General features: G+C 44.9%; 1 protein-coding gene across 1 annotated transcript in view; it reads right to left on the bottom strand.

Moving 5' to 3' along the window:
- The window catches only part of ache (acetylcholinesterase (Yt blood group)), a 75,086-nt gene that overhangs the window by 5,017 nt on the left and 55,020 nt on the right, over positions 1-15,049 (bottom strand). The window contains exon 8 of the mRNA XM_075451755.1: positions 11,166-11,335. Within this exon, the coding sequence (XP_075307870.1) occupies positions 11,166-11,335 (170 nt within the window). The remainder of the gene's footprint in view (positions 1-11,165; positions 11,336-15,049) is intronic.

Here is a 15,049-nt window from a genome sequence, read left to right as displayed (position 1 = left end):
TCTTCTCAAAGAAGCCTTTGGCACGTCTTCTCAAAGAGACCATTGGCCCGTCTCCTCAAAGAGGCCTTTGGCACGTCTTCTCAAAGAGACCATTGGCCCGTCTCCTCAAAGAGGCCTTTGGCACGTCTTCTCAAAGAGGCCATTGGCCCGTCTTCTCAAAGAGACCATTGGCCCGTCTTCTCAAAGAGGCCATTGGCCCGTCTTCTCAAAGAGGCCTTTGGCCCGTCTTCTCAAAGAGGCCTTTGGCCCGTCTTCTCAAAGAGGCCTTTGGCCCGTCTTCTCAAAGAGGCCATTGGCCCGTCTTCTCAGAGACCATCGGCCCGTCTTCTCAAAGAGGCCTTTGGCCCGTCTTCTCAAAGAGGCCATTGGCCCGTCTTCTCAAAGAGGCCTTTGGCCCGTCTTCTCAAAGAGGCCTTTGGCCCGTCTTCTCAAAGAGGCCATTGGCCCGTCTTCTCAAAGAGGCCTTTGGCCCGTCTTCTCAAAGAGGCCATTGGCCCGTCTTCTCAAAGAGGCCATTGGCCCGTCTTCTCAAAGAGGCCTTTGGCCCGTCTTCTCAAAGAGGCCTTTGGCCCGTCTTCTCAAAGAGGCCATTGGCCCGTCTTCTCAAAGAGGCCTTTGGCCCGTCTTCTCAAAGAGGCCTTTGGCCCGTCTTCTCAAAGAGGCCATTGGCCCGTCTTCTCAAAGAGGCCTTTGGCCCGTCTTCTCAAAGAGGCCATTGGCCCGTCTTCTCAAAGAGACCTTTGGCCCGTCTTCTCAAAGAGGCCATTGGCCCGTCTTCTCAAAGAGGCCATTGGCCCGTCTTCTCAAAGAGACCATTGGCCTGTCTTCTCAAAGAGGCCTTTGGCCCGTCTTCTCAAAGAGACCATTGGCCTGTCTTCTCAGAGACCATCGGCCCGTCTTCTCAAAGAGGCCATTAGGCCCGTCTTCTCAAAGAGACCATTGGCCCGTCTTCTCAGAGACCATCGGCCCGTCTTCTCAAAGATGCCATTGGCCCGTCTTCTCAAAGAGGCCTTTGGTCCGTCTTCTCAAAGAGACCATTGGCCCGTCAGGTTTTAGTCTTTGAAGCAAAACCTTGGTCAGAAGATAGAAATTTATTGTGTGTGGGACTGACTAATGGTTATACATGTCTACTATTCGGTGGATCTGCTATATCTCTTTCTGTCAGAGGAGTCCTTTATAAATCTGATGCATACTGAATATAGTTCTCCAGGAGAGACGCTGCAGCCTGATGTGTCCCAGTTATCAGCAGTGGCACAGCTTTCTTTATTTCAGCTTGCCTCTGTGAGATCCAGTGGTTCTTTCTCAAACTGGATGTATACAGCCTCTTGCACTTTTGTTCCTTTGAAATTCATCCCAACCTTTAATGGCGGATATTATATTTGGGTCCCTCTCTTCTCTCTGGCTAATTATTTCCCTCCTAGATCACCACATTCATAAACATTAGTTTCTAATCTGCTCAGACCACATTCTACTATGTTTTTACAATGAATCTCATGGTACTGCAATGTGGGACTGAGGATTTTAACTTTGAGATGTGCAGTGTCTCTAATCCCAGTATACTCCTCTGTCACCGATAAGATGACCAATGTGACAGAAAACAGTAGTCCTCCAGCAGACAGTAAGAGATGTTCAAAGTGCACTGTTATCATGCCTTTGCTAGCAAACATAGGCAGTCACTATTTCTGACAGTGTGAGTAATTTAAGATGATCAACACTGCTGGGACTGCTGTTACCGCGTACAGTCATATCCTAAGCAGCTTGTAGGAATGTGGCACGGAGTGACATGTTGATCAATGTGACGCACCATCATGTAAAAACCTAACGCTGCAGACAGAAGCCAAACAAGTCAAACATCTTTTGTGAAAGTCAGAATCTAATCAGGCTGGGTTGCAGCTGGATGATGGCTCTCCCAGCTCAGGCAAATAAATAGAATTTGAGCTTTTAAGTAAGTAGCTGACATGAATACACAGTGTATACAGTGTATGAATACTTCAGAAACATAGTGTCGTCATTTTTAAGTCTGTCAGACTGGAACATGAGGATATGGCTGAATCTGACAGTCTGCACACATCAAACATGTTAATGTATACACACATATACATAATATATATATATATATATATATATATATATATATATATAGTTGAATTATTAATATATTTATATTTCAGAATGGCACCGCCCTGAAGGGTCGTTTTTTTAAAATTTTTTTTTTTTACATCTGTTCATATGTAACCATGGCAATGTGAAAGTTGTTCACCTGTAGGAGCAGCTAACTGAGCTTTCCAAAACCCAACTAATGTCTGGAATAAGACCCCAACTCAAGCTGAGTTGAAGAAGACACAAGGATGCAGAGCAGGAACAAAATGGTGAATCGAGATGAGGATGTCATCTGTTCAAATCATCTCTTCCCTTGATCATCAGGGGAAATGTGAGATCACTGGTGGACAAATTGGACGAGCTTGGAGTCCTAATGAGGACACAGCAGGAATATCAGGCAAAGACCTGGCTGCAGGAACAGGCTTGCTGCTGGTTTAGTTTCACTGTGTGATAACAGCCCCCATTGAAACTAGTTTCAGCCAAGAGTGGCCAATTTGCCTGTTAATCTGTGGGAGGGGCCTGCACTCCTGCAGACAATCAGCAATTAGTGAATCAGTACAAAGTAACTCCTGTTGTTGGAAGCGTCAGTCTTCAAACGAAGGCTGTTGTACAAAGGCACTCAACTTTTTGAAGTCCGACTTTCTCAAGGACCATCTTCATCTGGACGGCACCTGTAAGTGTAAAGTGCCATCTTTGGACTAACCATGTGCTTCATTCCCGTACTTTCCTCTCGGTCTCGGCGACCACGCAGATTCAGGGTCAGACCCAGAGGCCGGGACCCCACTAACCTTATCCATCCTTCTCTCTCCACTTGTGTTGAGCAAGTGGTGGCAGGGGGGCTGTGGAACTGCCAGTCTGCTGTGCAGAAGGCTGAGTTAATCTCAGGCTATGCATCCATGCTCTCCCTGAACTTTCTGTCTCTAACAGAGACCTGGATCACCCCAGAAAACACTGCCACACCCGCAGCTCTGTCTGATGTGTACTCTTTCTCACACACTCCCAGAGCTGCGAGGCGGGGCAGTGGTACTGGCCTGCTCATTTCCAAGGACTGGAAATACTCTCTTTGTTCCCTCTTGAAATTCTCTCCTTCCTTTGAATTTCATGTTGTCACTGTCTCTCACCAGGTCAAGCTCACCATCGCTGTACTTTATCGCCCACCAGGCCCTATTGCGGACTCTGGTCACTCCTCTTCATCTCTCTGACCACTACTTCAGACGGAAGGATGCTGTCCAGGATCAAATCCATGCTGGACAATCCTGCACATCCTCTTCATAATGTGTTGGTCAGCCACAGAAGCACCTTCAGCCAGAGACTGATTGCACCACGCTGCACCACAGAGCACCACAGGAAGTCATTCCTGCCTGTGGCCATCAAACTGTATAATTCCAGTCTCTGACATCACTTCACCATGTGCAATAACCCGGTCATAACAATAATAATTAGCTACTGAGTAGCATTGTAAATACTGTTTATTGTTTATTCTATTTTTGTACATATCGATATTTTTATTCTTATTTTATTTTTATTTTATTTTTTTCCCTATCTTATTCTTATTAATCTTTATTTTCCTGTAAATAAGAGCACTGCAACAAAAGAATTTCCCGCAAGGGATTAATAAAGTTATTCTGATTCTGATTCTGATTCTGATGTCCTACACCCTCTCCCTCTCCTCTCCTTTCCTCCCTCCCGACCTCCCCCCACCCATATGGTATCTTCTCGTCTCTACGCTCTCTCTCCCCCACTGACTTCTCCTCTTCTGCCCCTCGGCCTGCAGGCTCAACTCCACCTGCCCCTTGGCCTGCAGGCTCAGCTCCACCTGCCCCTCGGCCTGCAGGCTCAACTCCACCTGCCCCTTGGCTGTGGGACTCAGTGCGTACTGAGAGGCGGAGCTTGAGGGCGGCTAAGCGCAAATGGAGGAAAAGTAAACTTCCTGAAGACCTTCTTGCCTTCCAGTCTTTGCTTTCCACTTTCTCCTCCTCTCTCTCTGCTGCTAAAACTGCCTTCTTCTGTAACAAAATTCAAACGTCTGCTTCCAACCCCAAAAAACTCTTCCAAACTTTCTCATCCCTCCTCCAACCCCCACCCCCTCTTCCCTCCTCTTCCCTCCTCACTGACGATTTCGCCGACTTCTTTGACAAGAAGGTTAACGATATCCGATCTTCCTTCCCTCACCTCCCAGCTGTCCACACCACCCACACCTGTCGCTCTCCCACCCCTCCCTCCCTACCACCTTCTCCCTCACCTCCCTCTCTGTCCCACTTCTCTCCCCTCTCTGCAAATGAGGTCCTTCACCTTGTAACATCCAGCCGCCCCACCACATGTTCCCTTGACCCAGTCCCTTCCCCTCTCCTTCATTCTGCTGCACCTGATCTTCTTCCTTACCTGACCCACCTCATTAACACGTCTTTGACATCAGGCTCTTTTCCTTCTGCTTTCAGGACTGCCAGAGTCACTCCTCTTCTAAAGAAACCAGCTCTTGACCCTTCAGAGATCAAGAATTACAGACCGGTATCCCTTCTAACCTTTCTGTCCAAAACTCTTGAACGTGCTGTCTTTAAACAACTGTCATCTTACCTCCACCAGAACAACCTCTTGGATCCCTACCAGTCCGGGTTCAAGGTGGGCCACCCAACTGAGACGGCCCTCCTAGCAGTAACTGAGTCCCTCCAAACTGCTCGAGCTAACTCTCTCTCCTCTGTCTTGATTCTCCTGGACCTGTCTGCAGCATTTGACACAGTGAACTACCACATCCTTCTCTCTACCCTGGAGGGAATGGGGGTTTCTGGCTCTGCACTCTCCATGTTCTCATCCTACCTGACAGATCGCTCCTACCAGGTCACACTGAGAGGGTCTGTGTCGAAGCCACGTAGGCTCACTGGGGTTCCCCAAGGTTCGGTCCTGGGTCCTCTTCTGTTCTCCCTCTACACATCATCTCTTGGTTCTGTCATCCACTCCCATAACTTTTCCTACCACTGCTATGCAGACGACACCCAGCTGATTCTGTCTTTTCCCCCTTCTGACACCCAAGTGGAAGCACGCATTGCTGCGTGTCTGGCAGACATCTCGGGGTGGATGTCGATGCAAGACCTTAAGCTCAACCTGGACAAGACTGAGCTGGTGTTTCTCCCGGGGAAGGGCTGCCCGTTCAGAGATCTGGCCATCACCATGGATGACTCCGTGGTAACGTCACCGCGAGGAATCTGGGTGTGACCCTGGACGACCAATTGTCGTTCTTGGCAAACATCGCATCAGTGACCCGTTCCTGCCGATTCCTCCTCTACAACATCCGGAGGATTCGCCCCTTCCTCACCGACAAGGCAGCGCAGGTGCTCATCCAGGCTCTGGTCATCTCCCGCCTGGACTACTGCTACTCCCTCCTTGCTGGCGCCCCGGCTTCTGCCATCAGACCTCTGGAGCTGGTTCAGAAAGCTGCTGCTCGTCTGGTGTTCAATCTCCCCAAGTTCTCCCACACCACTCCCCTTCTCCGCTCTCTACACCGGCTCCCTGTAGCTGCTCGCATCCAGTTTAAGACTCTGGTGCTGGCCTACAGGGCAGTGGAAGGAACAGCTCCTTCATACCTCCAGGCTATGGTCCAGCCCTACACCCCCGCCCGACCACTTCGCTCTGCGGCCTCCAGGCAGTCGGCTGCCCCGTCACTCAGCGGTCCCTGCACACCATCCACACGGTCACAGCTTTTCTCTGTTCTGGCACCCCGATGGTGGAACGATCTCCGACTGATGTCAGGACAGCCGAGTCGCTGCCCATCTTTCGCCGGAGGCTGAAAACCCACCTCTGCAGGAAACAATACCCTGATCCGCCCTCTGAGGACATCACCTGTTTCGTCCTAGCTTCTTACGCACTAATTTGTTTCCTAAATTGTCTTCCCATTTGTCTAGGTACCTAACTTACCGCACTTACTCTAGCACTAGTTATTTTGGTTTGGTTTTGGAAGGAAATGCACTTAGGATTTCTTGTGACCTGAAGTTCTTTTACCTACCGATGTGGAACACACTGATTGTAAGTCGCTTTGGATAAAAGCGTGTGCAAAATGACCGTAATTTAATGTAATGTAATGTAACAGCTCTAACAGCTCTCTGCTCAGCTTTAAGACTATCCGGGCAGACAGAGACTGCAGACAGAGCGGTAACAGGAAAGGAGGAGGATCACAGAGCTGGTTAACAACAGATGGTGTAAAATGGTGTTGTTTCAATGCGTACAGCACTGGACAATGTTGCCACTCTGAAAAGGAAGGTAATCAGTCAGAAGAGGTTGGCTCCTTGGTATAATTCACAGCTTTAAAACAGACTGCAAGAAAGCTGGAGAGACAGTGGCGTTCCTCTAATTTAGAAGAGTCTCAATTAGTCTGGAAAGATAGTTTAATAACGTATAAGAAAGCCCTTCGTAAAGCTAGAACTGCTTATTATTCATCATTGATAGAAGAGAATAAGAACAATCCCAGGTTTCTCTTCAGCACTGTACCTAGCAGGGCCTGTAGCAGGGCTCTAGACTAATTTTTTGCACTGGTTGCACTGGTGCGCCTAACTTTTTTTCTTAGGTGCAACAGCACAAAAGTTAGGTGCACCCAAATTTTCAAACACATTGCATTTAACACCGCAGTTTTACAGGTTCACTTTATTTATTTAATTTAAAATCGCTGTCCATATATGTCTATTAACTAGCAATCTGGTCAAAATAAAGTTCTTTATTTGAAGCACAATTCTACAAACTTACTGAACTTAACTTACTGAAAAAGTGTTGGTGCTTAAAGTGCTTCACTGGCCTGAAATTTAAACTTAAAACATCTCAAGATAAATTAAATAAAAAGAAAATCTAAATTTAAATTGCAAGTGTTTTAAGGGCTTCAAACTGAACATCTCAATGTCTTATGGACTATCCTCCATTGCAGTCACATGCCCCTCGGATGGCCAACTCCTGTAGTTGGGTTAAATATATATATCAGTGTATTCACCGGTCTTCCTCTCCTCAAGATACGGCCGTACACACTGACGCATTCCTGAACGATCAGGAATGCCATGTACTCACTGTTCGCAATTAGCACAGACGTCTTTTTTTTCAATGTATCTGCGATGACTCCTATAGATTGCGCGCTCGCGACATCATTGCTGTACGTTGGGTTTATGTTCAAGCCATTTTTCTTCTGGAGAATTATTTCGGACTTGAACTTGGTGAAGGGAACTTTTGCAATATGGTAGGCAACGTTAAACTTGATTATCATCTGGGCCTCGTCCAATGATGTGTTTGCTGCTGCCTGCCGCTGAAAGGCAGCGGGGAGAGGGGACACTGCGCAGGTAATGTGTTTCATAGATGTGTTGTGCTTTTTCAGCGTTTCAATTCGAAATGTATTAGAACCAGTCACAAATGCACTATTGCCACACTTTACAGTAAATGCAGTGCATTATATTATCGGCTTTACTGTATTTTAGCCAGGTAAACTGGTCAAGCCACTCTCTTAGAAATGTATACACTTTAGCCCTTTTAATTTCAGTTGGTTCTGGCTCGGAGTCGATCGTATGTGGCTCATTATCTGATGCTAGCTCCGGATGCTAGCTCTGGACCTGGGCTTGACATAATGTGGGAGGTTGATGGCTCCGTGTCAGAGCATTGGTTGTGGTTATTTTCGGACGAATCAGGCCTTAACTTAACCAAAAAGTTGTCAATCGTTCTTTTCATCTTATCACCCGCGGCTACATCCACTGTTTATCTGGCGGGCCGAGGTTCATCAACTTTGTCTGACTAGCAAGCACGTGTTCAAACGTACACACACGTACACGGGCCAATCAGAAGGGGGTCCCGCCCTTCACTATCTCTGATTGGTTTAGACCACGATATGGGTCTAATGTGTGTCTGTTGTTGAACCACGGAGACTTTCAGAGTCGCGTAGACTTTTTTTTTTTTCCTTGAACGGGTGGTTGCACCGGTGCAACCTGAGATTTTTTTTTAGGCGCACCATTGAGAAAATAGGTCGCACTCTAGAGCCTGTGTAGCCAGGCTGACTAAGAGTCCGAGCTCTGCTGAGCCAGTTATTCCTTTAACTCTCAGCAGTGATGATTTCATGAGCTTCTTTATCAATAAAATTGTTTCTATCAAAGAGAAGATTGATGGAGTCCTTCCCACTATTATCAGTGATGTATCATCAAGTACAGCAGCTTTAGAAGTATCTTTAGAACCTGATTTGTATTTAGACGGCTTCTGTCCAGTTGATCTCTCTGAACTAACAACAGCAATAGTCTCTTCTAAACCATCAACTTGTGTTTTAGACCCAATCCCAACCAGACTGTTCAAGGAGGTTTTCCCATTAATTGACACTTCCATATTGGATTTGATCAATCTGTCTTTGTTGACAGGATATGTACCTCAGCCTTTTAAGGTTGCTGTAATTAAACCTTTACTTAAAAAACCTACTCTTGATTCAGAAGTGTTAGCTCATTATAGACCTATATCCAATCTCCCTTTTATGTCTAAAGTTCTTGAAAAAATAGTTGCAGCTCAGCTTTGTGATCATTTCCACAGAAATAATCTGTTTGAAGAGTTTCAGTCAGGATTCAGAGTGCATCATAGCACAGAAACTGCACTGCTGAAAGTTACCAATGATCTCCTCTTAGCCTCTGATAGCGGACTTGTGTCTGTGCTTGTCCTGTTGGATCTCAGTGCTGCATTTGATACGGTCGATCACAGTAACTTATTACAGAGACTTGAACATGTTATTGGGATTAAAGGAACTGCATTAGGCTGGTTTAAGTCATATTTATCTGATAGATTTCAGTTTGTTCTTGTAAATGAAGAATCTCCCTCACACACCAGAGTAAGTCATGGAGTTCCTCAGGGTTCTGTGCTTGGACCGATTCTTTTCACTTTATACATGCTTCCATTAGGTAACATTATTAGACAGCATGGCATAAATTTCCATTGCTATGCTGATGATACTCAGCTGTACTTATCTATAAAACCAGATGAACCCAATAGGTTGGTCAGACTACAAGCATGTCTTAAAGACATAAAGACCTGGATGACTCAGAACTGTCTGCTTCTAAATTCAGACAAAACTGAAGTCGTTATCTTTGGACCTTAGCGTTTCAGGGAGAAATTGTCTAGCTATAAAGTTACTCTAGATGGTATTTCCTTGGCTTCTAGTTCTACAGTGAGGAACCTTGGAGTTATTTTTGACCAGAACTTATCATTTGACTCGCATATAAAACAGGTTTCTAGGACTGCCTTCTTTCATCTTCGTAATATTGTTAAAATCAGGAACATCTTGTCTCAGAGTGATGCAGAAAAACTAATTCATGCATTTGTTACTTCAAGATTGGACTGCTGTAATTCTTTATTATTGGGCTGTCCCACATATTCTCTGAAAAGCCTCCAGCTGATCCAAAATGCTGCAGCCAGAGTTCTGATGAGAACTAACAGCAGAGATCATATTTCTCCAGTTTTAGCTTCTCTTCATTGGCTCCCTGTTAAATTCAGAATAGAATTTAAGATTCTTCTCCTCACATATAAAGCTCTTAATGACCGAGCTGCATCATATCTTAAAGATCTCATTGTAAGATATTTTCCTAACAGAGCACTTCGTTCCCAAACTGCAGGTTTACTTGAGGTTCCCAGAGTTTCTAAAAGTAGAATGGGAGGCAGAGCCTTCAGTTATCAGGCCCCTCTCTGTGGAACCAGCTGCCAGTTTGGGAGGCAGAGCCTTCAGTTATCAGGCCCCTCTCTGTGGAACCAGCTGCCAGTTTGGGAGGGAGAGCCTTCAGTTATCAAGCCCTTCTCTGTGGAACCAGCTGCCAGTTTGGGAGGCAGAGCCTTCAGTTTTCAGGCCCCTCTCTGTGGAACCAGCTGCCAGTTTGGCTTCAGGAAGCAGGCACCCTCTCTACCTTTAAGACCAGGCTTAAAACTTTCCTTTTTGATAAAGCTTATAGTTAGGGATGGCTCAGGTGATCCTGAAACATCCCATAGTTAAGCTGCTATAGGCCTAGACTGCTGGGGGGCCTCATCTGTCACACCTTTCCTCACTTTACTCTCTTTATGTATATGTGACATTATTGTGGTCATTAACTCGTGTTTCCCTGTTCCAACAGGTATCCTTTGAATGGTGTTACAGTGTTTGTTGTCCCCTCCTTTCTGTCCTCTCAAACCCCAGCTGGTGGAGGCGGATGGCCACCCTTCCTGAGTCTGGTTCTGCCAGAGGTTTCTTCCTGTTCAAAGGGAGTCGTTTCTCTCCACAGTCGCCTCAGGCACGCTCAGGACGGGAGATTGGACTGAAGACAAGTTTCAGTGCAATCTGTTGGTTTTCTTAGCTAGGAAATTGTTTTTGAATTGGCTCTATATGAATGAATTGGATTATTTTGTAATTAATTATGATTACAATGAATTGAACTCCAATTGGCTTGAATTGGACTTTATTATCTAAGTGCCTTGAGATGACATTTGTTGTATTTTGGCGCTATATAAATAAAACTGAATTGAATTGAAATCCTGGACATGTCACTGAGAAGGAGCATCTCTGCACACATGCTGTGTGTGACATCATCAGCGAAGTTGTTGCCAAGCTACAAAAAATATTATTTTGTTATCTATCTTTACTAATTATTAATACTGTAGCAATCAAAATTTTCTATGGGGATTAATAAAACATTACTGAATTGAATTGAATTATAAGACCAAAACTTGTCTGGTCAGTTTGTCACTGCTCACTTATGACAACACATCTGGTCCACCTTTACTTCATCAGGCCTCCTTTCAATCTGTGGCTCTGAATTTACACACAAATCTGTCTTACTTTTCAAAGCTGTGCAAACCTTTGACATACTAATGTGGTGATAAAACTCATTCAACTATGTACTCTGACTGCTCACACTGATTCATTTTGCATCATGTCAACTTCCTTGGTTGGTCTTGCATTGTTGTCTATGTCACAGATGCAATCAAATTCATAAATCTTAGTTGTTCTCGGATGCAGCTGTGTTATGGCATCATAGGATCCAATGAGGACTTACACTCTCTTAGACTTTAGTGTGTTGAGAGGTGCAGTGTTTAGAAGCAGTGTTTACCAGTGATGTTGAGGAGGCGTGGCAGGAAGCGGTTCCAGAACGCACACATTTGATTGCGCAGACCCTTGTGGATCTTCAGCGGTTCAGTGTTGAGTCCGACATGTTTCTGCTCGCTGACAGTGAACAGAGGCCAGCGTCTTCCTCGGTCAGGCAGCCCTTCATTGGGATTTCTGAGCAGCAGGACGAGGCAGAAGAAGAAGAAGAGACACGAATAGAACAGGAAAGGAGCACACAATTAAGGATAGATCAAAATGAACAAAACTGCTTTAGCTCTTCTTTCAGTCAACTATAGCTGTGTAGCCAAGTAATATCAGTTCTGATTAACACTGATCATACTGTTGAACAGGAGCTGTGGGTATGTTTGTCACTGGGACACAGCTTTATAAGTCAAGCCAAGCTTGGCAGTTTTAAACTTCTTCCAACTACTCTTAACTTTTTCTGAGTGTGTTGACTGTAAGAAGTGTTCTTTATGAAAATTAACTGTATCACACAATTAGTTTATGCGATGGTCATTGAAAACACAAATATTATATGTTAATGTCATACTGTATATATAAAACAGATTTTTGCTACATTTTCAATGCTGGTTTGGATGCTGTGCAGCTGGAGTGATTTCTGTTCGTAACTGCCACTTTTTCACTTCTGTTATGATGCTTAACCATGACAATGAGAACGTTGTTACCCTGTTGGAGCTGTTCAAAGCCCAAGTAATGCCTGGAATAAGACCCCAAAGCCACACAAGTTGAAGCAGAAATGAAGAGGAGGATGTTCAAATCATCTTTTTCCTTGATCATCATGGATGGCAGATAAAATGGCAGCGCTTGGAGCCCTGATGAGGACACAGCAGGAATATCAGGCAGAAACCTGGCTGCAGGAACAGCTGTAACAGCTCTCTGCTCAGCTTTAAGACTATCCGGGCAGACAGAGACTGCAGACAGAGCGGTAACAGGAAAGGAGGAGGATCACAGAGCTGGTTAACAACAGATGCTGTAATCCTGGACCTGGCTGCAGGAACAGCTGTAACAGCTCTCTGCTCAGCTTTAAGACTATCCGGGCAGACAGAGACTGCAGACAGAGCGGTAACAGGAAAGGAGGAGGATCACAGAGCTGGTTAACAACAGATGCTGTAATCCTGGACCTGGCTGCAGGAACAGCTCAAACAGCTCTCTGCTCAGCTTTAAGACTATCCGGGCAGACAGAGACTGCAGACAGAGACCGCAGACAGAGCGGTAACAGGAGAGGAGGAGGAGGATCACAGAGCTGGTTAACAACAGATGCTGTAATCCTGGACCTGGAGTCTCTGCCCCCCAGATGTTGAACAGCTGGCTGGGAGCTTCTGTCCATGTTGTCTGCTGAGAGAGTTCACCTGAGTTACCTGCTGACGCTGTGTGTGACATCATCAGCTAGGTGGTTGCTAAGCTACAGAAACAACACCCAAATACATTTATTGTGACCACCTTTCTGCTACAATTCAACTTTCTAAATCTTTGTTAGGTGAATTTGATTTTATATTCATTTTATTATACGTATATCACAATAGTATATCTTTAATAAAATGAACACTGCAGCATTGTTACTTCTGGGATTATGAAAGTATCATTTAGTTTCTCCAGGAATTTGCAATATTGCACTTGCAACAATTAACACAAATCCAGCCAATTCTCATGATTTTTGCACATCGCAATGTCACCTCAACTTTAATGCAACTTTGACCAATCACAGCACTCACTCGCATCAACCTATATAAATATGTCATCAGCTTCACTTCCATGTTTGTTTAGGAACAATGCAGACATGCGCGACAGAAATGTGTCACATTTACCATAACAAATGACTGCCAAGGCCCATGCACATCAGTTTCCTAGTGCTCTGCATGAAAGTGAAAAATAATTTTCTACCACAAAACACTGTTAATGAGTTGCGCTAACAGACAAAACAAATAACCATGACAGAGTCTATGATCCAGATCTGTAGCAAGTGCTGAAATAATCAAGGTGAGTTTGATTTGTTAAAGATTTATTAAACATGGTTTGCAATAATAAGAAAATAGTAAAAGGATTTGTCTGCATCTATGACAATCTCTGTTTTGTCATAAAGAATTTCCATCCATTCATTTTCTATACCCGCTTAATCCGTCGGTCGGGCTGGAGCCTAACCCAGCAGTCATTGGGCGAGAGGCGGGGTACACCCTGGACAGGCCGCCAGTCCATCATAGCCCATTCAAAGTCCTAACTATATATCCATTCAAAACATATAACATTCTTGTCTCCACATGTGTATTGCCCCTAAATTAGTCAGTGCTTTGTAGAGCCACCTTTTGCAGCAATTACAGCTGCAGGTCTCTTAAGAGTAAAAATTTTTTTTTTTTTTTTATAATTCTTCAAAGCAAAGCTACTCCAGCTCCTTCAAGCTGGATTCTGCTGATCATTTTACTGAACTACTTTCAGTTGTGTGCACTGCTTTTGGCTGTTTGGTCATAACAATGGACTTGAATGTGCATGTGGATGTAGCCCATAACAAGCAAGCTAAAGAGCTCACTGCTGTCCTTGAAATGTTTGGTCTAACTCAGCATGTGACTGAGCCCACCCACAGCAGGGGGCACACTCTAGATGTGCTCATTTCAAGGGGTGTTGTTATCTCAAATGTGGATGTCGTCGATGTTGCTTTATCTGATCATTTCTGTGTTTTCTTCGACCTGTCTGTTATACCCAAACCAGCAGCTGGGTCTGCAGTTGTTCGGGGAAGACTCATAAATGACAGAACAGGGACACAGTTTATGGAAATGATTAGGTTTGAGAACACCCCGTGTTCTAATGCTGATAATCTGTTGAACTCTTACACATCAAGTCTCTTAAATGTTTTGGATTCCATTGCTCCTGTCAAGGTTAGAATGGTCAAAAGTAGGCAAAGGGCGCCATGGAGGAAAGAAGAGTCGGTCAGGGCACAGAAAAGGGAGTGCCGGAGAGCCGAACGGAAATGGCGCAAGTCAAAGCTCTAGGTTCATTATGAGACTTACAAAGAAAAGCTATGTGTGTTCAACCAGACTTTGCGTAGAACAAGGGAGAGTTATTTTTCTGAAATCATCAAAAACTGCAGCAACAACTCTCGTGTCCTGTTTGCTACAGTAAACAGATTAACAAACCCTCCAGTTTCACTGCCTTTAGAACTCATTTCTACATCCAAGTGTAATGAGTTTGCAATATTTTACCGGCCCATATCAAACCTGCCATTCTTAGGCAAAGTCCTAGAAAAAGTTGTATACCAACAGCTTAGTGACTTTCTCCTGTCTAACAATGCTTTTGATACTTTCCAATCAGGCTTTAGGCCCCACCACAGCACTGAGACAGCTCTGATCAAGGTGACAAATGGCATCCGCCTGAACACAGATGCAAGTAAAGTCTCAGTCTTAGTTCTGCTGGACCTGAGTGCTGCCTTTGACACAGTTGACCATGCGATCTTATTACAGAGGTTAGAAGACTGGGTGGGAATCTCTGGTAGTGCTTTAAACTGGTTCAAGTCCTATCTCGAGGACAGGAAGTATTTTGTTGAAATCGGTAACTGTGTCTCAGACCAAATGGCTATGACCTGTGGGGTTCCCCAGGGGTCAATCCTGGGACCCCTATTATTCAATCTGTACATGCTTCCATTAGGCCAGCTAACACGCAGCTATAATGTGTCCTACCACAACTATGTAGATGACACTCAGATCAACACAAAGCCTGCATGGACCATTTTCCTGCTGACCAAGCCAAGACGAATGTATGGCTAAGAGGGCTACTTATCCACCATTGTTGTAGCACATGGTCCTGGCCGCCACCTTGTGACTTACTGAGCACATGATTACGGCCACCATTTTGTCTCATAGTTTCTCCCTCTTCCTCCAT

The sequence above is a fragment of the Odontesthes bonariensis genome, chromosome 19 (assembly GCF_027942865.1).
Source record: "Odontesthes bonariensis isolate fOdoBon6 chromosome 19, fOdoBon6.hap1, whole genome shotgun sequence".
Taxonomy (NCBI): Eukaryota; Metazoa; Chordata; class Actinopteri; order Atheriniformes; family Atherinopsidae; genus Odontesthes; species Odontesthes bonariensis.
The sequence above is the reverse complement of the archived record's forward strand: the minus strand, read 5'-3'. Positions and strand labels throughout refer to the sequence as shown.